The sequence below is a fragment of the Lolium perenne genome, chromosome 4 (assembly GCF_019359855.2).
Source record: "Lolium perenne isolate Kyuss_39 chromosome 4, Kyuss_2.0, whole genome shotgun sequence".
In the NCBI taxonomy this organism is placed as follows: Eukaryota; Viridiplantae; Streptophyta; class Magnoliopsida; order Poales; family Poaceae; genus Lolium; species Lolium perenne.
In genome coordinates this window covers 40,175,929-40,201,157 of record NC_067247.2, presented here as the reverse complement: position 1 = coordinate 40,201,157, position 25,229 = coordinate 40,175,929, and the positions used below count along the sequence as shown (strand labels likewise).

Below are 25,229 nucleotides of genomic sequence, written 5' to 3'. Positions count from 1 at the left end.
AGTTTGGCATCAAAAACATTCACATTATAATTTGAAACATTTTTGCAAAAGCGGGCAATCATTCTCCCTATTTTATAAAGCTTACATAACACTACACAAGAATAGGGGGCAAATGATATGCCCCACCATTTGAAAACTTAAGCAAAACAAAAGAGCTAAAGTTAAATTGCAGAGGTTTTGTTTTGCAAGCATAAAACAAAGGTTGCCCATCTCTACTAAAAAGAGTTGGTCAAGGGTTTTAAATAAACCGAAAAGTTTTGCTTCAACAATGCATGTCACACATAAATATTACTAACAGCAACAAATATGTATGAACAGAGAATAAAAATATTTTTCCTAGATGGCCAGTATTAATACAAGACTAACCCAATTGGAATCACCCAAAAAGGTTAATCCTACTATTTTAAGAATTTCTTTGAATCTGACTGTACAGAAAAGAAGATCTATAAGCCATAAATCGTAGAAAAATCTTAAAAATATGAGGCCACTTGCATTTGAAAGGTAATTAAACAGAGATGCATACACAATTGGATTTGGGTTCAAATTGTTTCTGAAACTCTCACAAATGGATTTACAAGTTTACTGCATGTCTGTACCATTTGCTTTCTCTCTGGATTTACACAACAGATAAATGTTTGAAACTTGTTTGAGATGATTAAGAAAACATTCAGCAGTCCTACAAAATTGGAATCACTCAATTAGGTTCAAAAATGGATTTTTGGTGATTTAAAAGCTAACAGCCATGTCTACAGAACACACAGAACAAGTTTAATTCACCAAAAATCATACACAAATCACAAAAATATGAGGTCTGCTGCAGCTGAAAGGTATTGAATAGGTGGTTCTTATCCAGTTGGTTTCATTCAAAAATTCATTTCCAAGCTCCAGGTTTAATTCGACAAAGTCAGATCTGACCAGATCTTGATCTGTGAACCATTTCAGTTTCAGAAGGTCAATCGAAGTGAAACCAACGCCAAAATGAAGGTACTGAAGAGGGCTTTCACCCACAGTTGAGTTTGCTCAAAAAGGTTTCGTAAAACGGGAGAAATCTAACAAACAGTGATTCTGCATGTTTGCAGAACTTTATTTACCATGCAAAATCCGTAACGAATTTGAGGATGCGACCAACGCCAAGTTGTAGATCTTTTCAATACCTATCTGCGGAACTTTGAATTACTCGATTTGGATCTGCACATAAGATTTGGCGGATTTTACAAGTTCGTACCAGAATCTGAAACAGCAAGATACAGAAATTACTGCAAGGTTTTGGACGAACTTTGCTCAAGAACTTCAGATCTGAGGATAGCTCAACCTTCTCCATGCTTGGACCAACATGCACCTACATCAAGATCCAATCTAGTGAGAGGAGAAAGGAGAAATAGAGCTGGATTCATCTAGGGTTAGGGGAGAAGAGAGGGAGAGGGAAGCTCTCATGGTGAGGGGAAGCTTGAGGAAGGAGGGAGTTGCATCTTGGAGAGGTTTCCATGGCCATGGCCGGCCATGGTTGCTAGGAGGAGCAGCATTTCGTGGTGGAGGAGAGGAGGAGAGTGTGAGGGAGTGGAGAGTGAAGAAAATGAGCAAAGGGGGAGGTGGTGGCCAGCCAAGGGGGTATTTATAGAGGGAGAGGGGTGGCTGCCTCCTTTTTCATTGGTCAAGGAAGGTGGCTGCCCATTTATTGATTGGAGTAGTTGGGAGGCAATGCTTGCAAGAGAAGAAAGTGAGGAGAAACATGGCTGGCCGAAATTGTCATGGCCGGCTCCATTCTTGCCAAGCACAAGTGAGCAATGTGAGAGAAAGGCACAACATCAATGTGTATAGACAAGGTATGATGTTGAGAAGATAATATCAATGAGTGACTTTGATAATGATAAAAATAGGAGTAGATACATATAGATAAAAATGAGTATGAAGGTGACATGTGCCATGTGCCATGAGAATAATCTCCACCACTTTGGTTGAGACCAACTTAGGATGAAGATAGTTCCCAAGGTATAGTTGATGATTAGAGGTTTACATTAGAATTCAAAATTGAAAGAATTGGGATTCACCACATGGAACAATGCATGAGCATGCCAAGGTAGATGGGTGGTGATGGTGGTTTAGTCAATGATAGAGCAAGATTAAGAGAGATGGTGAGTGAAGTATTCATATACTCACAAGGATGAATATATTGACATAAATCATCAATTCATGAGGTCAAGGCAATGATGGAAAAGAATAGAGGAGTGAGATAGATATGATGAAATATAAGATGTGCAAGTGTTGCCATTTGAAAAAGAGTTTAATTGAAAGGTATGGGACACACCTCAATTGTCTAGAGACAATTGGGAATGAACTCAAGTGAAATGGAATTTTGAAGATGTCGAGAGAAAACTAGTTGGATCATAGGAGTTCAAAATATTCTACTTACTCTCTCAAGTAAAGTAGAGTTTTTCTTAATTATAAAATAAGCAAGAGGAAAACAAGAAATGGTATAAGTACTATAAACAAGCCTTTTGTTAAAAAGAGCACAAAATAGAAAGTAATGTTTCTGAAATCAGTACTTGTTAGAAATGGGATGAGAAAACAACACCCATTTCAGTTCCTTGTTTTCCTTGAAGAAATATCTTGAAAAGTTTTAGTAAAACTAGAAGTAGTTTTGTGATCAAAACTAGAGAAGGAAAACAATAGGGTTTTTGAGGAGGAAAAACTAATTTAGGGAGGAGTGTTCTCAAGGGTAGATGATGGCTACAAAATGTATCCATCATTCCCACTCTTGGTTTTGTGAAGATAAACTTGGATTAAAATAAAAACAAGAGGTTAAAGAGGAAGAAGTGATCTAGTGCTGAAACACTAGATAGGGTATAAGATCAAGTTGGATATAAGAGTGGCAGGGGTAGAGTGAGACATGCAGGACATGGAAATTGTAGAGGGAGATGCACAGATGAGATCCATGCATTTAGGTCAACAAAAACAGTTGTGGGTGCTTAGAGATCAATTGCCACAGTCTGGACATTTTAATCCTGTCAACACAGATGGTCGACATGGCCTCAAAACCAACAAGGATGAATGGGTATAAGAGAGGGATGTAGCTAGGGGAAGATGATCCCAAGTTTTGAATTTAGGATGATTGAGCTAGGTTGTACCACAAGGAGGAAAATCAAGATGGCACACCCATGTTGTCATCAGGAGAGAGGTTTGATGTAGTAAAAAGGAAAACAATTCTTCCTAAGCCACACATGTGTTTTATTTGGTGAGTTGCTTGTTTAACCACCAGGGGTGTTGTTATTTGAGGTAACTCAAGACAAAACTCATCAAGCAAAACAAGACAATTCATCTACCAACAGATCAAGGCAATTCATCACAACAAACAGATCAAGGCAGTTCATCTAATTAATCTTTAGAAAAAGTTTTTGTTCCCCCTAATTTTTGCAGTAAGGACAATTAATCAAGGTTGAAAAAGTTGGGGTGTTACATTGCCTCCCGTAGAAGATAGTATGGGCGGTTAGAACAAATTAGATCCATCGATATTCAGTAGCATTTGTCGAGAAAGGGAAAGAAGTTTTGAGATCTCGGGTGTACCCAAAATCGTAGATATCATCTCTTTTCATTGCAGCTCCTGACCTGATCGATGCGTCTGCAAGTTGCTGCTACTGCTGGGTTCGGCACGCATGGCCGATTCAGGGAGGCGAATGCTCTGCTCGGTAGCATACAATGTTGCAACATGGATAGGATCATTGAGATTTGAATCCATTACGTACCTGTACCACATAGGAGAAGGGTGATGTCCACTTTTGCATCTGCTAGTTTTGGATTATCTAGTGCAAGGAGAAGATAAAGGTTCAGCTGAATGTGGAGAGGCGGATGCTTGATTCAGTTAGATAATGGGGTTGTTATTGAGATTGGAACATCCACATTTGTTATTCCTATTCATCGTTATAGTTATTAGCTAGCCCAATATCACAAGTAAAATTGCACATCTAATTTTTTCAGAGATAATGTCATTCATGTAACAGGTATGCACTATGCAGTAGGAGAAGGTTGAGTAAAAGACGAGTTCATCTCTCCTTGCAGAAAAAAGTACAATCTAGAGCAGAGAAAAACTCAATGCCACAATCACAATTTCATGGCTTCATACCTGAACATGGGTTTCGCCTGCATCGACGTCAACACAGAGCATGGAGGGGATCAGCTGCGAGTTAAGGAGAGGGAAGGAGGAATTTGCTGTGGGACTGCCCGGCGATGGAGGGAGATGGAAGTGCAGACCCTCCTCGCTCGAGTCGCTCCCCACAGCTCCCTCTCGGAATGGCCGCGCGTGGATATCGCCCGTCAGAAATGCGTTCGGCGGTGCGGGGGCAGAGATCAAAAGGCAGCCCCGATCTTCGATGGTGGATTGGTGGCCACACTGAATCACTGATGTGGCAGCGCCCAAATTTCCTCCATCGTTATCCATGGGAGCATGGGGCGCCTGAGGCCTGCGGAAGGGGAGATGATTTTGGATCCTGGCAAATGGGAAGGAAATCTGTGAGCGTGGATAGAGTCGTGCGCACGTGGGTTGAAACAAAACCGCTGATCTTTTCGTTCTCATAGCGGTTCCTAGATCTGTTTACCCCTGAACATGTTTTTCTTTGCGTTGGTGTTGTTTTTCGGGATCGCTCCGGTGGTGAAAGGACATGGTGCGGGAGGGTGATGAACGTACCAACCATCTCACCACCTCTAGTCATTTAATATAGTAGAGATAAACTAGATGAAACCCACGCATTGCTGCAGATATGCAATATGTCAGACAATGTACATAGCTGATGATTTGCTTCTATACACTCCATTGTACATCTGAACCAATCACTAACTTGTTGATTTTGTCCTCCCATGAAACACCAAACTATGTGCTCTGCTCCATTAAAAGCACACAGAAGCTTGCACAACAACTTTGTGCTGGTACGACAGGTGGCCCGACGGATCAACACGAGAAAGATCCCAGGAGTCCTGATAAAACTTGACATAAAGAGAGCCTTTGATTCTTTGTCCTGGAGCTTCCTTTTTGAGGTCCTCCGACACCTCGGTTTTAGCAACATTTGGTTGAGACGGATAGCAATTCTTTTCTACTCCGCCTCCACCAAATCATCGTCAATGGAGTGGCGGGAAGAAGTTTTGCACATGCCAGAGGGCTACGTCAGGGTGATCTGATATCACCGATGTTCTCTGTGCTAGCCATGCAAGTACTTTCGGCAATGATGCAAAAGGTGGTGGAGGAGCAGATCTTCTCGCCAATGTCGGGTATCAATGCGGTTCAGCGCATGTCGGCTAATGCAGATGACGTGGTTTTGTTTATCCGCCCGAACATACCGGATCTGCATGCGGTGACTGCGCTGTTGCAGGTTTTCGGAGAAGCTTCGGGGCTACATGTGAACTTTGAGAAAACGGCGGCGACTATGATCAGAGGATCGCGTCTGGAGACTAGGCGAGTTTGGAGTCTGTTGGGATGCAAAATTGAGGAGTTTCCTATTCGATACCTAGGCCTCCAACTGGCGCTCAGGCCCCTTACGAAGGCGCAGTGGCAGCCCATGCTTGATCGAGCGCTGGCGGTTATGCCATCCTGGCAGAGAGGCCTGATCCCGAGGGCAGGAAGGTTGATCCTGGTTAAGCATGTCATCTCCTCTTGGCCAGTGCACCACCTCCTAGTCTCGGAGGCCCTGGCCTAGCTGCTAGACGAGCTCAATGGATGGCTACGTGCATTCTTATGGGCAGGCAAGGACAAGGTTCAGGGGGATGCTGTCTCGTTTCTTGGGAGAAAATCTGTTGGCCATACGCGTTCGGAGGGCTGGGGATCAAAAACTTACAGCTGCAGGGAGTTGCCCTCAGGGCACGTTGGGAGTGGCTCAATCGGACGGATGGTAATAGGCCATGGATAGGACTCCCAATGCCGAAGGATGACAAAGCACACCAGATCTTGTTGGAGATATGCCCAAGAAGCAATAATAAAAGTGATTATTATATATCTTTATGTTTATGATAAATTTTTATATACCATGCTATATTGTATTAACCGAAACATTGATACATGTGTGATACGTAAACAACAAAGAGTCCCTAGTATGCCTCTTAACTAGCTTGTTGATTAATGGATGATTAGTTTCATAATCATGAACATTGGATGTTATTAATAACAAGGTTATATCATTATATGAATGATGTAATGGACACACCCAATTAAAGCGTAGCATAAGATCACGTCATTAAGTTATTTGCTATAAGCTTTCGATACATAGTTACCTAGTCCTTATGACCATGAGATCATATAAATCACTTATACCGGAAAGGTACTTTGATTACATCAAACACCACTGCGTAAATGGGTGGTTATAAAGGTGGGATTAAGTATCCGGAAAGTATGAGTTGAGGCATATGGATCAATAGTGGGATTTGTCCATCCCGATGACGGATAGATATACTCTGGGCCCTCTCGGTGGAATGTCGTCTAATGTCTTGCAAGCATATGAATAAGTTCATAAGAGACCACATACCACGGTACGAGTAAAGAGTACTTGTCAGGAGACGAGGTTGAACAAGGTATAGAGTGATACCGATGATCAAACCTCGGACAAGTAAAATATCGCGTGACAAAGGGAATTGGTATCGTATGTGAATGGTTCATTCGATCACTAAAGTCATCGTTGAATATGTGGGAGCCATTATGGATCTCCAGATCCCGCTATTGGTTATTGGTCGGAGAGAGTACTCAACCATGTCCGCATAGTTCACGAACCGTAGGGTGACACACTTAAGGTTTGATGTTGAAATGGTAGAACTTGAATATGGAATGGAGTTCGAAGATTTGTTCAAAGTCCCGGATGAGATCCCGGACATCACGAGGAGTTCCGGAATGGTCCGGAGAATAAGATTCATATATAGGAAGTCATTTTATAAGTTTGAAAATGATCCGGTGCATTTATGGAAGGTTTTGGTTTGGGGTCTTATTCGAAGACTTGTAGACCAACTCTTGGGTGTTCCACCTATATAATGAGGGCCAAGGGGAGGGGGCCGGCCACCCCGAAGACCACAGCCTGGCTGCACCCCTTAGTGGCCGGCCACCCCCTCCCAAACCCTAGCCGCCCCCTCTCTCCTCCAACGCTCCCGCACGCTTAGCGAAGCTCCGCCGGAGTTCTCCACCACCACCGCCACCACGCCGTCGTGCTGCCGGATTCAAGAGGAGACTACTACTTCCGCTGCCCGCTGGAACGGGGAGGTGGACGTCGACTTCATCAACACCGAATGTGTGACCGAGTACGGAGGTGCTGCCCGATTGTGGCACCGTGATCAAGATCTTCTACGCGCTTTTGCAAGCGGCAAGTGAACGTCTACCGCAGCAACAAGAGCCTCATCTTGTAGGCTTTGGAACTCTTCAAGGGTGAGTCTCGATCATCCCCTCATTGCTACCGTCTTCTAGATTGCATCTTGGCTTGGATTGCGTGTTCGCGGTAGGAAATTTTTTGTTTTCTATGCAACGAATCCCTACAGATCTTCCAGAGTTTTACACGCATCACAGTCCGAGATGGGAAATCTGTGCTCTTCTGGACGGATCGGTGGATCAATGGTCTTACAGCCCAAGAGATTGTGCCGGAGGTGTGGGAGCTGGTGCCGCAGAGGAAGCGGAATACTCGTACGGTAGAAGAGGCGCTCTTGGGCAATGCACAGAGGATCTCCGGGGTGAGCTTTCCTGGCATGTATTTTACAATGTGTGTTGTTGCAAGGCGAGATCATTAAGGTTCCGAGAGACGCCGCGGTGCCGGATCTTTTTGTCTGGAAGGGTTCTAGCTCGGGACAGTATTCAGCCAAGGATACATACCACTATCTGTGTCAGGGCAGGGAGCGTTTTGCGGCTGCGGAGTGGATTTGGTCGCCTTGGCCCCCGGCAAAGTGTAAGATTTTTGCCAGCATCGGTTGTGGACGGCCGATAGACGAACACGCCATGGCCTCCAGGATCAAACCTCGCCGTTCTTCGTCTGCTTAGAGGAGGAGGATACTGTCGAACACCTGCTCATGCAGTGCCCTTTCGCCAGGGAAGTGTGGTTTAGGTGTTTACGAGGGCTGGAGATACAGGTGCAGGAGCCCCAGCAGGGATCCACCTTGGAGGATTGGTGGGGAACCACCAGGGCACGGTTTAGGAGCAAGGCGAGGAAAAGTTTCGACTCCTTCGTCATCCTCACAAGCTGGAAACTATGGAAACATAGAAATGCTCACGTGTTTAACAATGTCAGGCTACAGCAGACGGCTGCTCTTTTGGCACAACAAGTGAGCGAGGAGTTTGTAGTGTGGAGGAGTGTAAGTGTAGGAGAAGGAGAGGGAGTGACAGGGGTGAGAGAGTAGCCCTAGGTGTTTTGGGTGGAGTGGTGTAGGTTTCTGCCTTTGTGTGCAAGGGCAAAAACTTCTTGTAAATGGTGTGCTCTCTTCTATAAAATTAAGGTACGCGGTCGCGTACTCTCAAAAAAAAATTCATTTCTCCACATTTATCCAATCCCCGCACTCGAACAATTTTTTTTTCATTTCTCCACATTTCTCCAATCCCAGCACTCGAACAAACATAAATAGAGAATAACACGTTAATTTGAGAATTCTATTTTAACATCTGAACAATTGACTCCTCTTGTGATCTGACTTTTGATAGTAGGGAAACTACATACATACATTTCTCCAAAAAGGTAAAAAGCTTCAAAATAAATTGTGGAAATGTAGAAATTTTGGTTAGCTGCAAACTGAGCAAGTCACAATAAAGTAGTATAAAATACTGTATTTTTTTATGAGTACCTAGAGTTGCTGGTCTGCTGAAATTCAAGAGGAAAGAACAAACAAAATTGTGCATTCATTCATATACGATAGTGAAAGATCGAGATGTCGCCTAGAGGGGGGGGGGGGGGTGAATAGGCAATTACAAACTCTTGCGGATTTGTCTTGTAAGAATGCGGAATTAAACTATCGTTTAGTTTACAAGCACAAACCCTAAATATGCTAAGCTCAACTAAGTGTAACAATAGCAACTAGAGCTAAGCAAGATAGGCACAAGATATATGTAGCACAAGTGATAGCAAGATATATGTACTTCAAGCACGATGGCTATCACAAGGAAAGAGAGCTCGGGTATAGAAATAACCGAGGCACGCGGAGACGAGGATGTATTCCCGTGTTCCCTTGCTTTGCAACAAGGTACGTCACGTTTGGAGGAGTGGAGGTCCCACGAAGGATTCCCCGCGCCACGAAGGCTCACCCTATTCTCCGAACCACACCCACGAAGGATTATGGCCCTTTCCTTATGGTTAGCTTTTCCTCCGCTCCGGAGATGGCAAGCTCCACAACCACTTCACAAGCTCCACGAAGGAGAAGCCCGGGCCCCTTCACAATCTTCCACGAAGAGATCACCGGGACACCAACCAAGCCAACTAGGAGGTCACCCTCCAAGAGTAACAAGCTCACGGTCTCTCACTCGAACAAATCGTGGTGGAGAGCTCAACACTATGCAATGATGCAAAGCAAGAACACCGGAGGTGTTCAAGTCCTTCACACTCAAATCCCACCAAAGCAACGAATGCTAGGATGAGATTGGAGAGGAAGAACAAGGGGGAAAGTCAGCCAAAGACTCCAAGATCTAGATCCCAAGAGTTTCCCTCACTTAGAGAAGAAATCGATCGGTGGAAGTGTAGATCTAGATCTCCTCTCTCAAATCCTCAAATATGAGCAAGAATGATTGGAGGAATCAAGGGGGAGAGCAAGTTCTTCAAATAGTAGCAATGGAGGAGAGAGAATAGGAAGAACTAACTTGCTCAAGGTGGAAGAAAGGGCTATTTATAGCTAGGGAGCAAATATACCCGTTGGGGAAAAAACACACTTAAAATCACAGAAAAACGGGCAAGAAAAACGGCCCAGCCGGTCACCAGGGCGGCCGACCGGAGCAGCAGCCGGCCAGGCCGGCCAAGAGTCGGCCAGTCGGACCGGCTCCTGTGCCGATGGGGCGGGTGGGCCGCGTGGAGGGGAAAAGCCCAGCCGGGCAAGCTGGCTGCTCCCAACGCGCGTGGGCCGCGCGTGCTTGTGCGGCAGATAGGTGTGGGCCGCGCGGGGGAGCAGGGGGCGCCGGCCATGGTGTGGGCCGCGCGGGGGAAGGCAGCCCAGGCGGAGCAGCGCCGTGGGCGCGCGCGGCGAAGTGAAGCCCAGCCGGCGGGAGGCCGGTCCGGCCGGGGGCAGCGCCGGGCAGGCCGGTCACGGACCGGGCCAGCCGCCGGACGTGGGCCAAAGACCCCTGGAGGCGGCCTGGATGGCACCAGCGCCGGACCCGGTCGCGGACCGGGTGGGCCGGTTGCTGGGCCGGTCGGCCGGCCGGCACCCTCCCCTTTTTCTCTTTTTCTTTTTATACTTTTCTCCTCTTTCCTTTTTCTTTAATAACTATTGCTCCCGAACTCCGATTCGCATGAAACCAATTTTGTTGGAAAGATAACGATGAATGCTATCTAATAGAAAGTGAAAACCCAAGAATCTGTAGGAGGGGATTTTATCATGAATATAAAAGGTAGAACCTTATATCATGAATAACCGGTAAAATCACCCAACATCGAAAACGCAATAGAAGATGCATGTGAACTCCGTTTTCGATGAACTTGAGCTTGTTGTAAAGCTAGCAACAAGCTCAAGAACCTCACACCGAGAAATACCAAGAAGCAATAAGAATATGCAATGCATGCAAGGATTGAGCTCCCTAAGACGATGTGATCAAGTTACCCAACCGAAAGCCCCTCTTGATAGTGCGGCTATCTATCCTATAATCCGGTCTCCCAACATCCACCTTGAGACCGGTAAAAGGAAAACCTAGCAAGGCCATACCTTTGCCTTGCACATCCCGCTTGATCTTGATGATAACTCTTCAAGCTTAACTCAAGCCGGAATGCCACAACTTGATCATTGTCCATTATCACCAAATGGACGGCAAGCTTCAAGCATGTGATCCACTTGAGATGCTCATCTTGAACTTGCCCAACTCAACCTTGTATCTTCTCATACTCACATAAGATAGAGCATGGCTAATATTGAGTTCCACATAAGAACTCCATCTTCATTTCATCTTCTTGATCATATCACATATGTATCTTTAAATCGATGATCTTGATGCCAATACACAAGATATACCTTTATCTTCATGGCAACCATACTTGAATCCAACACATGGAGAGCAAGTAGTACCTATGGAATATTCCTTCATATAAACTCAATGAAAACATTAGTCCATAGGGGTTGTCATTAATTACCAAAACCACACATAGGGGCAAATGTACCCTTACAATCTCCCCCATTTTGGTAATTGATGACAACCACAATAAGAGGGTTTATATAATGAATATTAGTGACAAGTACGCAACTTATCCGAGAATAAGTTGTATACAAGAGGTTGTATTTGATATGGTCAAGTAACACAAAGCTACTATCCCATATCAAAACCGGCTCTACTCTCACAACTACAACAAATGCAATAGATGTGAGTAGAACCAATATATATAGAGAAAACTCCCCCACAATGTATGCACGTGTGATGAACATGAATTCATTGCATACATTGTCAAGATTAACCTTTGGGATAGTTTCCACTATATATATACAACCATGCAAAACATATAAATATGGAATGCATGAGAGGCAAAACACTTAAGCTAAAACCAAACTTAAGTATAAGACCATTCCCTTAAACCCTCTAAACTTCTCCCCCATTGGCATCGATTGTCAAAATGGGTGAAAAATTTAGAAGGCCAATATAATGTGAGTTCCTCCCCAAAGTGTGCACTTCTCATAATTTGAGTGGAATCAAGTGCACATATCCAATGATGAATACTTGAAGGAAGTCAAACTATATTGAGGATCAAAGATTGCATAAAGATAACAAGGTGAAGTGAGCTTCAACAAATAAAGCAAGCAATCAAAGATCCAATTGGACAAACAAAGATATCATGATAAGAGAGATATAGTGCTTCTAAAAATAAGAAAGCTCCCCAAGGTTCGTGCACAATTTATAATGTTTGCATTTGAATACAATATGCACAAACATGGAATCCTCACTCCCTATATATCATTTAGAACACAACTAAGATAAAGAGAGTATGCTTATCAAGAACAACTTTAGTCCAACAATTACGAGATATGAGTGCATGAAGAAAATAAATAAACCAAGCACTCATAAATTTTCTTTACCAACCTACTAAAAACAAAAGGGGTAAAAGATGGTTGGCAAAGAACAAGGATATCAAGATGATGGATTAACGCTCTTATGTATATGAGTTTCTAAAGTGGACAAAGTGATCCATAAAGAAACATGCACACACAAGAGGTTAACAAAATTGATAAGACAAGATATCCAAGATGAAGTCATAAAATATACCAACGGATGTTTGCTTAAGAAGCATATATAGCCTATGGCTCCAATTTTCACTTATGGTATATGAATGAACTTCAACCAAGTTAAACCTCAAAAACATCACAACTAACAATAAGGGAAATAGAGCTAGTTGGAGTGTTTTGAGAAAGGCAACAAGTATCATAAATATGGATTTATTTCGCAATTTCATCAATATTGCCCATAAGATCTCTTTGAGGAATTGATATGCAATAAATTGCTAGAGGGCATATTTGGGTAGGTGAATCATAAACATGATGTATATATATTCCCAACATATGCATCTTCTCAAATTACTCAAATGTACAATAAAAAGTTTTACTTTAAAAATGAGTTTTCAAGAACCGCAATATTTTTGAAATAAATAATTTCATGCCAAGATACAACCTACAAGAGGTTGAATGCTATATGAGAATGCATGAATAAGATACTTGTTACCGAGATAGCAATGGCTTGATGTAGTAGATAAGAGTTCATCGATCATCCTAGCTTGACTTCAATTCTCATATGGTGACAACACCTTCCTTATAGATGAGACAAGCTTCCATTGCATTTCCAATGTACCTAAAACATCATTCAAGTACATCTTGGTCCCCAAACTTATTGGGTCCAACATGGTTAGACTAACCACAATATATAGGACACACTCCATATAAATATGTGCATATTTAGATGAAATTTGAATTTCATGCACATCTTAGCCATTTAGGATTTGATGGAGTATATCCTATATAATGGATCGAAGAAAGAAAGCAAGCTACAAGTATAAACAAATTACATACGAGCATGCACATAAACTTTTAAAGATCCAAGAAAGATATACTTTGGACAAAACACCAAGTGAATTGAATAAGGCATAAAGGTGTCACCAAACAAATTTGTTGTCCAAATTATATCAAAGACGCAAATCACAAAAGATTTGTTCAACAAAGTTCAACAAATGAACTAAGAAGAAACCATCGAGCATAAAGGATGAAATAAAGCAAACATGCTCAAAGATATATCTCATTCAAGCAAATAGAATATGTAAGAAGGAATGAGATAGCAAACTCCCCAAAAGAGCAAGGTTCAAACAAATAAACCAAACCCTCTACACTTTTCACAATGGCACAATGTACCGTAAGGAAAAGGTTTGTCTTTCAAAACAAACACTTGATATGAATCAAGAGAATTTATCAAAAGGTTTTTCAAAGGGACAAGGAAGACACATGGGAGCAACAAAGATTTCTTGGAAATAAAGTAAGGAAATAGGAAGCAATCCAAGATGAAGATGATCCATAAATTCAACCACATACAAGGTTATCAATTGTCAAAGACAATGAGAATATTGGAATTAACTTCCGGTGGTATATAACAGGGATAGTAAGGATTAACTTCATAATAAAAGGCATAGAATAAGTATATAGAATTAAGCACTATGCACGGATGAAGATTCTTGATAGCTTTAATTAGTCAAACAATCACGCACGGCAATGATTAGAATAACTTGAAGCAAACGGTTTCCCAAATAAGATATAGAGATATGTATTTGAGGAAAATCGTACCAAGAATTTCTTACTCAAGCAAGAACCCATAAGATGAGTAATAAAAGATTTTTAATAAGGATGGAGCTTGTTTGAGCAAACATGCCACCTAGGAACAAGATAATTAAGAGCATCAACTCTAAGTGGCATAACCTCATATGTTCACATTTTCTAGGCTTGTGATATGTACAAAACATATTACTCCCCCATAATGTGATAAGTCATTTCTTCTAAAACAAGAGGCAACAAAAATTCAACTAGAGATGATTAATGGACATTAGAATTTGAATTTCTCATGAGTATGACACACCACATAGTGACTAGATAATCTTGCAATATCAATACTAAGTGGTGATACCCATATACACACATTTTATAGAAGGAGAAATGCACAAAGCATAACACTCCCCCAAAATGGGATGTTCCATTAATCACTCAAAGAGAGCCAAATAAGATATCATCAAGATGCATTAGGCTCAAAACAATACATAAGTATATGATGAGTCAAACAAACATACTTGAATACACAAGATAAGCAAGTAAGACACAACACATACATACACATATTTGGTACAAAACCAAACATGCAAAGGGGCAAGTAACTTACAATAAACATGAAGAGTTGAAGTATAAGTTACCGCAAGGAGGAACATTGGATATAAGATATAGATGATGATCCATACGACTTGGCTTGGTCAAAATATAATATATGAAGATCCCTTAATTCTTCATGAAGTAGCCAAGACTCCAATGCCCTCCATATACACCTATTGATCAAATTTGAGCTTGTTGGTCCCCAACCAAGTTGGGTCCTAAGAGGTTAGTCACAATAGGCTTGGCAACCCAAATGGTTCTTTTCTTGAAACTACTTTGAGTTCCAACAAACTTGGCAAACACATTGCCATCCTTATCCTTCCCTAGAGAATAATCATCATTAACAATTATAGGGTTAGATAAGGTACCACCTAAGCAAGAAGAAGCAAAGTGCCCCTTCTCACGGCATAAGTAGCAAGTGTTCCCCTTTCTCTTCTTTATTGATTTCTTCTCTTGGGGAACAATATCTTGATTCTTCTTGGGAGATGGCCTATCTTCAACTTGAGGTCGAGCATGAGCTTGACCTTGACCTTGTGGCCGTTTCCCTTGTTGTTTCTCACTCAAGTGCTTCTTCTTCTTCAATGGGCATGATCTAACATGATGCCCTTCAACCTTGCACTTGAAGCAAACCAACTTGGCCGGATCCTTGACTTTGTCTTGGCCCTTCTTCTTGTTGCTCTTGCTCTTGGACTTGTTCTTGTTATTGGAGTTGAATCCAAGTCCACTTTTGTCATTGGGGGATTGTTGCACACTTAGCATCTTGTCAAGTGCGGATTTCCCTTCATGACGCTTTTCCAAGTCTTTCTTCAAAGAAAGGACTTGAGCCTCGAGCTCTTTTATTTCCTCTACATGGTTAGTAGAAATACAAGTACTAGAGGAAGTAGAAGCTTCATTGTTAGAGCAACAAGGCAAAGTGAGTAATCCAACACAAGGTGTATCACTAGTTTGACTAGATGGATTACAAGGACTAGCACATGGCAATATAACATTTGTAGTAGAGATTGTGCTAACATCCATATGAGGCTCACAAGATGTTACCTTAGTGATACTTGCCTCATGAGCTAACTTTAGCCCATCATAGGAAATTAGAAGATCATCATGAGAGCTTGAGAGCTTTTTATGACTTTCTTCCAATTCCCTATAATTGCTAGTTACAACTCAAGTTGAGCCCTTAGCTCAACATTCTCCTTTAAGGTCGATGCTTCACAAGAATTAGAGTTAGTAGCACAAGCATCAACAATAGTTTTCTCATTTTCATGCATATAGGATTCAATTTTTTGTGTAAGCATGAAATTAGCATGCTTCTCATCTTTTAGCTCATGCTTGAGGAGAGTGAATCTCATTTCCCCATTTTCAATATGGGACTCCAACTCCACTATGGTTTCTCTATATTTATTCAAGGTATCCATAGAGTGTTCGAGATAAGCACGAGCTTCTTTATTACCACGAAGAGAAGCATATACCATTGCCATATCATGCACCAAGATATTATGTTCTTCATCATTATCATCATCATCACTCTCATCATTAGAGGATGTGTTAGGAGTCAAAGTAGGAGATACCTTTGGTCCATTTGCCATAAGGCACATGTGCATACCGGAGGACGAAGATGAAGATATTCTTGAATCCTCATTTGAAAACATGTCTTGATCCATAGAGTGTTTGGTTTCCTCTACATTGTTAGTCAACAAACAACTAGAGGAAATGTAAGCATTTTGATTATGGAAGCAAGACAAGGTAAGCATATCTTCATGAGATCTATGTAAGCAATTTACACATGATATGCAAGGACCATCAACACAAGCATGTAGGTTATTTTCAATGCTAGATGTGTTTAAGTCCAAAGAGGAAGCATTACAATGGGATAGAGATGAAGAATCATCACTATTGAGCACAATATCAACATTGCAATTTTCCTCACCACTCACCATATCATTACCTCGTGTCTTGCTACACGTTGGTGAAGTGGAGGAAGATGATAACTCATCACGACCGGAGGTGGAAGCAACTTGGAGCTCTTCATGATGTGAAGGAGAAGAGAGCTCCTCGGAGTCACCACCGACCAATGGAGAAGTGGATCCACCAAACATTTCCTTAAGCTTGATCCACATCTCATGAGACGATTTTCGCTTTATATATATCAAGAACCTACGAAAATCGGGTCTCAAAGAGAATAAAAGCTCATTAGATACTTGAGCTTCAAGATGTAAGTTTTTCTCATCCTCTAAAGATAGATTTTGAGAATCCATCGGAGGAGAAAAACCGACATCTAGAAATTGCTCTATATGTGGACACAAGGTCCGAAGCTTACAAAGCAAGCAATTTCTCCACAAAAGATAATTTGTGCCATTAAAGACAATTGTGTCATTGTGCACTATACTAGCCGACATCTTTACTCTCAAGGCGGTGAAGCCTTAAACAAGGAGAGACCTTGCTCTGATACCAATTGAAAGATCGAGATGTCGCCTAGAGGGGGGGGGGGTGAATAGGCAATTACAAACTCTTGCGGATTTGTCTTGTAAGAATGCGGAATTAAACTATCGTTTAGTTTACAAGCACAAACCCTAAATATGCTAAGCTCAACTAAGTGTAACAATAGCAACTAGAGCTAAGCAAGATAGGCACAAGATATATGTAGCACAAGTGATAGCAAGATATATGTACTTCAAGCACGATGGCTATCACAAGGAAAGAGAGCTCGGGTATAGAAATAACCGAGGCACGCGGAGACGAGGATGTATTCCCGTGTTCCCTTGCTTTGCAACAAGGTACGTCACGTTTGGAGGAGTGGAGGTCCCACGAAGGATTCCCCGCGCCACGAAGGCTCACCCTATTCTCCGAACCACACCCACGAAGGATTATGGCCCTTTCCTTATGGTTAGCTTTTCCTCCGCTCCGGAGATGGCAAGCTCCACAACCACTTCACAAGCTCCACGAAGGAGAAGCCCGGGCCCCTTCACAATCTTCCACGAAGAGATCACCGGGACACCAACCAAGCCAACTAGGAGGTCACCCTCCAAGAGTAACAAGCTCACGGTCTCTCACTCGAACAAATCGTGGTGGAGAGCTCAACACTATGCAATGATGCAAAGCAAGAACACCGGAGGTGTTCAAGTCCTTCACACTCAAATCCCACCAAAGCAACGAATGCTAGGATGAGATTGGAGAGGAAGAACAAGGGAGAAAGTCAACCAAAGAATCCAAGATCTAGATCCCAAGAGTTTCCCTCACTTAGAGAAGAAATCGATCGGTGGAAGTGTAGATCTAGATCTCCTCTCTCAAATCCTCAAATATGAGCAAGAATGATTGGAGGAATCAAGGGGGAGAGCAAGTTCTTCAAATAGTAGCAATGGAGGAGAGAGAATAGGAAGAACTAACTTGCTCAAGGTGGAAGAAAGGGCTATTTATAGCTAGGGAGCAAATATACCCGTTGGGGAAAAAACACACTTAAAATCGCAGAAAAACGGGCAAGAAAAACGGCCCAGCCGGTCACCAGGCCGGCCGACCGGAGCAGCAGCCGGCCAGGCCGGTCAGCAGCCCGGTCGGACCGGCTCCCAGGCCAGATGGGGCGGGTGGGCCGCGTGGAGGGGAAAAGCCCAGCCGGGCAAGCTGGCTGCTCCCAACGCGCGTGGGCCGCGCGTGCTTGTGCGGCAGATAGGTGTGGGCCGCGCGGGGGAGCAGGGGGCGCCGGCCATGGTGTGGGCCGCGCGGGGGAAGGCAGCCCAGCAGAGCAGCGCCCGGTGGGCCGCGCGCGGCGAAGTGAAGCCCAGCCGGTGGGGAGGCCGGTCCGGCCGGGGGCAGCGCCGGGCAGGCCGGTCACGGACCGGGCCAGCCGCCGGACGTGGGCCAAAGACCCCTGGAGGCGGCCCGGATGGCACCAGCGCCGGACCCGGTCGCGGACCGGGTGGGCCGGTTGCTGGGCCGGTCGGCCGGCCGGCACCCTCCCCTTTTTCTCTTTTTCTTTTTATACTTTTCTCCTCTTTCCTTTTTCTTTAATAACTATTGCTCCCGAACTCCGATTCGCATGAAACCAATTTTGTTGGAAAGATAACGATGAATGCTATCTAATAGAAAGTGAAAACCCAAGAATCTGTAGGAGGGGATTTTATCATGAATATAAAAGGTAGAACCTTATATCATGAATAACCGGTAAAATCACCCAACATCGAAAACGCAATAGAAGATGCATGTGAACTCCGTTTTCGATGAACTTGAGCTTGTTGTAAAGCTAGCAACAAGCTCAAGAACCTCACACCGAGAAATACCAAGAAGCAATAAGAATATGCAACGCATGCAAGGATTGAGCTCCCTAAGACGATGTGATCAAGTTACCCAACCGAAAGCCCCTCTTGATAGTGCGGCTATCTATCCTATAATCCGGTCTCCCAACATCCACCTTGAGACCGGTAAAAGGAAAACCTAGCAAGGTCATACCTTTGCCTTGCGCATCCCGCTTGATCTTGATGATAACTCTTCAAGCTTCACTCAAGCCGGAATGCCACAACTTGATCATTGTCCATTATCACCAAATGGACGGCAAGCTTCAAGCATGTGATCCACTTGAGATGCTCATCTTGAACTTGCCCAACTCAACCTTGTATCTTCTCATACTCACATAAGATAGAGCATGGCTAATATTGAGTTCCACATAAGAACTCCATCTTCATTTCATCTTCTTGATCATATCACATATGTATCTTTAAATCGATGATCTTGATGCCAATACACAAGATATACCTTTATCTTCATGGCAACCATACTTGAATCCAACACATGGAGAGCAAGTAGTACCTATGGAATATTCCTTCATATAAACTCAATGAAAACATTAGTCCATAGGGGTTGTCATTAATTACCAAAACCACACATAGGGGCAATGTACCCTTACAGATAGGAATCCATAATTTCTTGTAGTAATGTCTAACTCTAGGTAGCGTAAGCGACTGAGTTATAGACAAATATTTATAGTAGAGAACAACAAACATTATCTCAAGACACTCTATGTATTAATTGGAGTCATGGTGATTGAAAATAAGCATATATAGCTTTTTTCCTTGGTCATGAAAAATGATGAGAGGGATCTTTCGGAAAGCATAGTTTTATTGTGTAGGGCATCGTGAGAAATTGAAACTTTTGCTCCCGCAATATCGAACAAAATGATATATATATATATATATATATATATACACAGAAGCAAAGCTAGACCATCTTTTGATTGGGTTCGTTGCTTTGTAATACTAGGTTCAAAGTATGAATAAGCAGTAAATATGTAGTGATTATAAAGAGACTAATCAAATTTTATTGGGCTCATGTGAACGCAATGGTTACATGCCAGCTCCGCCACAATGGAATGCATATGAAATAAAATGGAGATGGTAGTGTTGTTGTCGGCGGCCACCGGAGTTGCTACCATGCCACATCGGTGCTGCTACCTTATACCATCGGCGTTGCTGCAAGCACCATCATGCTGGTGATGCATCAGCAATGCCGCATCGGGTTCTATGGTGACGGCCGTGGCCGACGGAGGAGCAACGCCTGCGTGCATAGACTGGGGGAGGCAGAGCGCTGAGGACGGATGCGCGTCGGGAGGAGGGCTGCTGCACCAGCGACCACACGGCCGCTTCTTCGGCGACGCCACCATGGGACTCTCCGACGACGCCACGACGAAGGACCATTAGCAGAGTTGTTGCTGGTGCGAGCGGCCGGTGTCCTGTGAGGACGGCGCTGCGAGATCCCACTTGTTGTTATGTTTTTGTTTCTTTTATTCTTTTTGCAGGAAAGGTTGACCCAAAGTGAACATATACGATGGCCAAATTCTACGGTTGGCGGCCTGAGTATCGGGGATTTGATCCGGGTCCACAAAGGTGTTTGATTGACTACGAGCAGCGAGCTTCACGGGGAGGTCACGATTCCAGAACTAGCTAAGGAGTTGGCTCTATGTCGCGCGGTTTCCCTTGCCGGTGATGAAGGTTTTGACAAGATCGTGGTAGTGTCGAACTACCTTTCGCTGGTCCAACGGTGGCAGTCACCAAAATTGGATCGGAGCATCAAGCTTCTTCAGACTAGATTTTCTTCGCTTTCGATCCATCATGTTCGTGAATCGGCTCACATTCTTGCTCGCTTGACTGAGCAGTTTATTTCTTCTGCTTTTAGAAACTTTATTTATGCCAGAGTGCATTCGGAAAACTTTTTGTAATGATTTGTTATGATTATCGCCGATTTCCTTTAAAAAAAACTCCAATTCCCGTTGTGTAATTAACGAACGAAATCCCCAGTTCCGCTTCTATCTACAGCTGGCAGCCTCAAAACAACAACAGAGAGAAACAGCTGCCTGAGTGAGAACGAGGCTATGACCAGTGGGTCCAATCAGTGTGGGACCTATAAGCAGTCACAGAGGGGAGTGTGCGGGTAGAACAACCAGCCCAGCGAATAGGACGACACTGCCCGGTGCGGCCAAGATACTGCTGGGGCCCAGCAGTCAGCGTCCGTAGCCGAAGATCGAGCGAGCCGCATTTATCACCAGCCGGCGCACCGTCCTCCGCCTTCGCTTCCGCCCACCTTTCTCCCTCCACGCGAGCGTCTGCGTCTGCGTCTGCGACGATGGCGGCGCAGATGATCATTCGGGCGTCCGGCCGGGTCTCCGCCGTCGCCCGCAACGTGACGGTCGCCGCGCTCAAGGTGGAGGTGGCCGCCGCCGGCGCCACTGCGGGCCACTACGCGACGCACGGCGCCTTCCGCGCGCTCGCCGTCGCATGCGGGGCGCTTGGGCTCGTGGGGGGCGCCGCCTACCTCTGCTACTCCAGGGGCGTCGGCTTCACCAAGTACCTCCTGTCCCCCGCTACTACGTCCAAGGCGACTCGACACGACCGTCAAAGGTAGGTAGGGCTCGATTCGGTTCGGGTACGCGCGAGTGCTTTGACTGCTTGATCCGGGCTTTAGGGTTTCTGCTGGAGGTTCGATTTCCTGGGTTTCGACAGGGTTTGATTCGGAATCTTCTCCCGCACTCATTGATGCCCTCCTCGCAGGGCCAACGCGCAAAAGGCGGAGTGGAGAGGAACGCGTCTCCGCTCTACACGGGAGATCCGACGCTTGACCAGACATTAGGACGGGGTTACTTACAGACAGGTGAGCATCTCCATTTCCGATCCACCCCAGTCTGATTGATTCCATGTATTTGTCGAGCGCATTGCTTGTGTAACCACAGTGATTTGCATGTCTGGTTAAATTCATTCTCTAAAAAGGTGTGGTAGATGCCTATCCGGCTCTCTGGGCTGATCATCGTGTTCTGCAACTGTATCGATCTGTGCTCGATCGTTCGGGATGATCATATGGGTGTGTCTTTGTGTGTGATCACAAATTGTTTTGTGGACAGTGAGGACGTCTAGGACTTCTCAGCTACAGGTTACAAGGCATGGCTGAATGAGTAGCCTCAGTTTTGCACAAGACACTGTTGCTAGGATATGCATACCCCATCTATGTAGTCAAATCATGGTCTATCTAAAACATGACTGACTTCACAAGTTAAGAGTAACATGACCTTAAGTATGGGGCCTGTATTCTGTGATCCTTGCTGATTGTTTCCAGTTGAATAGTGCAATGGTTTGGGATGGTACTGAATGATCTGTCGCTTCTAGATAATGAACAAAGTGCGCCATTTTGTTTTAAAAAAAGTTTTGCTGAACAATTTTACTACTACCGCATTTTTATCGGTCACTTGTTTATGGCTGGAAACTATTGTTTATATCTGTTATCTCATCTTTCCTATATTTTCATGTTGAAGAAGGGCTAATAATTACCAACTTAGTAGTAATCTCACTGTCGAATGTCAATTTCGAAGCATATCCTGATAACACATTTTTTTTTGGTTTTCTTCTTTGAGCATATCTGTTTTTGTCCCTGCCCATAACAAATTGTTGTTAAGTGTAGTATTGGACATTCGGGCACACCTTCTCGTGTTCTTCTTTCTGGTAGTAGTTAATCTTCTGGGTGCATCCGTACTTGGAGTTAGAGCAAGGAACAATGACGGATTCCATGAGATGTTCCATCCCTAAACAGCGCTTGAAGGTAGTTTCGGCAGAGCTTGGGAGGGCAAACCGAGCATACAAAATGCCCCACAGAACACTGGAATAGGAAGAAGAATAATTAACAGAGTCAGAATAACTTTTCATGAAAGTTAAAGAACTATGTAGTAACATGACAAGTTAGTACCCCTCAAATTTATCTCTGGTTATCTCTGGTGATAACAAATTGTTGTTAAGTCATGTATGCATACTTAGAACTTAAGCTGAACCTTAACCATTTCCAATTTTATATGGTGCCTGATTTATATTATGTAAAAGGAAAGATTCTTTACTGCTATCTTTGGTTGTACACGTTAGTTCAGGCATTCTGCATGGGTTTCTCTCCGAGTTGATCACTTCATTCTGCATATGTATGATTTTAAACGTCAATGTCGTCCCATGTATTTAGCTGAACCACTTTCAAAGTTCTGGTCATGTATTACTTTGTAATAATGTTTGCTTCATTTTGCAATAATGCATTAAGCTACTCACATCTTGTACTTGTGTTCAGATTATGGTAGTACAATGTCTATTGTCGGTGCATGGAGATCAGCGATCCATGTGCCGGAACCTTAGTCACTCGCTTCTTTTCTCTTTCCTTTTTCCCTTTTTTTCCTTCTTTCTTCTTTTTTCTTTTTTCTTTTTTCTTTTTCTTTATTTCTCCTTGTTTTGGTTCTCTTTTCTGTTGGGTTTCATACCTAGCCTACCCCAACTTGCTTGGGAAAAAGGCTTTGATGTTGTTGTTGTAAAGAATAGAAAAAATTCCAGTAGTGCTGACTGCTGGAGATATGTTTGGCTTAATATTATAGTTACATCGTGTGTCTAGATCATCGTGGTTTCGATGCCATATAGCTGTCCAATTGTTTTTTAACAGCCCCTTGTTTCTTTACAGCTTTTGCACAGAGGTTCGGAGTAACTACTGATGGGATTAGGTTTTCACTAAGTACGGGATAGTTTCGTGTGACGGATTGAGGGTAAATGAAGACATAGAGGAGGCCTATTATTGTTGATAGTGTGCCGTTTATACTACGTATCTATTATCTGTTTTGTCATTTGTGCGTACAAGTACTTGATTCCTGGGGATGCTCTCTATTAACCTGATGTCTTTTTTTTTTCCAAACGACCATATATTGGCCGGATTTCATTACCCAAGGATAACGAAACAGAGTATCATGTCCAGGCATGAGAAAACAAGTAACAGCTAATTAAACTATTACAGTCGCCGCCTAATGATGTCTCTGTTTCTACAAGTACTTGATTCCTAGGGATTCTGTCTATTATCCCTAAGGCATATGACGAAACTTGGTCCTATGTGATATATGTTTGATGGGTATGGTCATCCTTGTTTTGCAGTGTGAAAGCTCTCAGCAAGCACACTAAACTTGATTCATGCATCTAGACTTTTTTCAAATAACAACATGTAGTTTAGTTCATGTATGTACTGCAAGGAATCAATATTAGCTCAGAAGCTCTAAAACAATGTTATTGATTAGTATTTTTTTTGTCTGTAGACTTGCTAGAAAAAAATGACCGGACAATCTTTTGGAAAGAACTGTTTGAAGTTTACAAAGAGCTTTAGGTGAGTGGTGCTTTTCGACATGGCCGTTCCATGAATGAAATTGTCTCAAGATCCTTGGTTGTTTCTACTATTACCTTGAGTTTTTATTTTAATGGAATCTCTTTATTGATAAGTCACAATTTCTTTTCCATATAAGTTTAGCAAAGTCATGAAGTGTTAGTTATCTTTTGTCATGCCTTAGAGCAGGGCATGACCTCTGAATAAGGTTGTTGTATCAGTCAAATTCACAGGTCTTGAAATCGGGAAGTAATTAAACTACGGTATGAAATTTAGAATGTCTTGAAATTTGAGAGTATAAACAATGGTAGCAAGAACGGTGTGGCAAGACGAGCCAGGTCCATCTAGTTCCTGATGATGCATTAAACTAGAGACAATGCTAAGGCCCAGTTCTTTTGGAGCTTCTAGGCAGCTTAGTGGTGAAAAGAAGCCTAAGAGCATCTCCAGTCGCGTCCCCCAAAGGGATTTGGGGCGCGCCGGACAAAAAAAGCGTTCCAGTCGCGTCCCCCAAAGCCCATTTTTGTCCGGCGCGGCCCGATACGGTGTCCGGCGCCCCGAGCCCGTCCCCGTCCCACAGGGGACGCTCCGGGGACGCCGGACACAACGAAAAGCGAGGCGAACCGGCGCGGGCCCGACCCGTCAGCGGCACAGGGAAAATTCGTCTCACACTCCCGCCAAATCGCGCCTATACCGCCGCGCACAGGCCTCCCAAAACATATCCCGCCGCCGATTCATTTCTCCTATCCCGCCGATTTCTTTCTCCCTCCCGCCGTCCACCCGCCGCCGCTACCCTCTCCACATGGCGCCGCCGACAGCCCCCAAAAAGATGGCGAAGAAAGCGGCCAAGAAGCCGCCGGGCAATGGGACGAAAGGGGCGACAGCGCCGTTCGCGAAGCCGCGGAAGGCGCCGGCTGCGAAGAAGAAGCCTGAAGGATGGACCGAAGATCAATGGCAGCAAGATTGCCTGCGCCGGAAGCTATCGATGGCGGAGCGGAAAGGACGGAGGACGGCGGAGCTGGAGAAGAAGGCTCAGGCGGCGCGCCAGCACCAGCACGTAATGGCCGGGTGTATCG

The 25,229-nt window shown here is 43.8% G+C and overlaps 1 protein-coding gene and 1 long non-coding RNA gene across 3 annotated transcripts; one reads left to right on the top strand and one right to left on the bottom strand.

Annotated features, from left to right (window-relative positions):
* Positions 1-847: 847 nt before the first annotated feature.
* Positions 848-1,588, bottom strand: LOC127348319 (uncharacterized). Its single transcript, XR_011744319.1, has 3 exons — positions 1,277-1,588; positions 1,092-1,188; positions 848-926 (listed from the first exon to the last, which is right to left on the bottom strand). It is a non-coding gene; the product is annotated as an uncharacterized lncRNA (long non-coding RNA).
* A 19,449-nt stretch (positions 1,589-21,037) lies between these two features.
* LOC127292249 (uncharacterized) lies at positions 21,038-24,271 on the top strand. 2 transcript variants are annotated; one of them, XM_051321607.2, is made up of 3 exons: positions 21,038-21,395; positions 21,546-21,645; positions 24,092-24,271. In XM_051321607.2, exons 1-2 carry the CDS (start codon positions 21,121-21,123, stop codon positions 21,622-21,624), a joined length of 354 nt encoding a protein of 117 aa, XP_051177567.1. In that variant the 5' UTR covers positions 21,038-21,120; the 3' UTR covers positions 21,625-21,645; positions 24,092-24,271. The 2 variants fall into 2 exon arrangements, with proteins under 2 accessions (XP_051177567.1, XP_051177565.1); XM_051321605.2 differs by lacking the exon at positions 24,092-24,271 and adding an exon at positions 23,473-23,932 and having other exon boundaries at positions 21,040-21,395.
* Positions 24,272-25,229: the final 958 nt, after the last annotated feature.

What these genes read in the sequence shown, in the direction of transcription:
- LOC127292249 (XM_051321607.2), top strand. Translation starts at nt 21,121, where the DNA reads ATGGCGGCGCAGATGATCATTCGGGCGTCCGGCCGGGTCTCCGCCGTC. An exon ending in ACTCGACACGACCGTCAAAG is followed by an intron (nt 21,396 to 21,545) that starts GTAGGTAGGGCT and finishes CCCTCCTCGCAG; the next exon opens with GGCCAACGCGCAAAAGGCGG.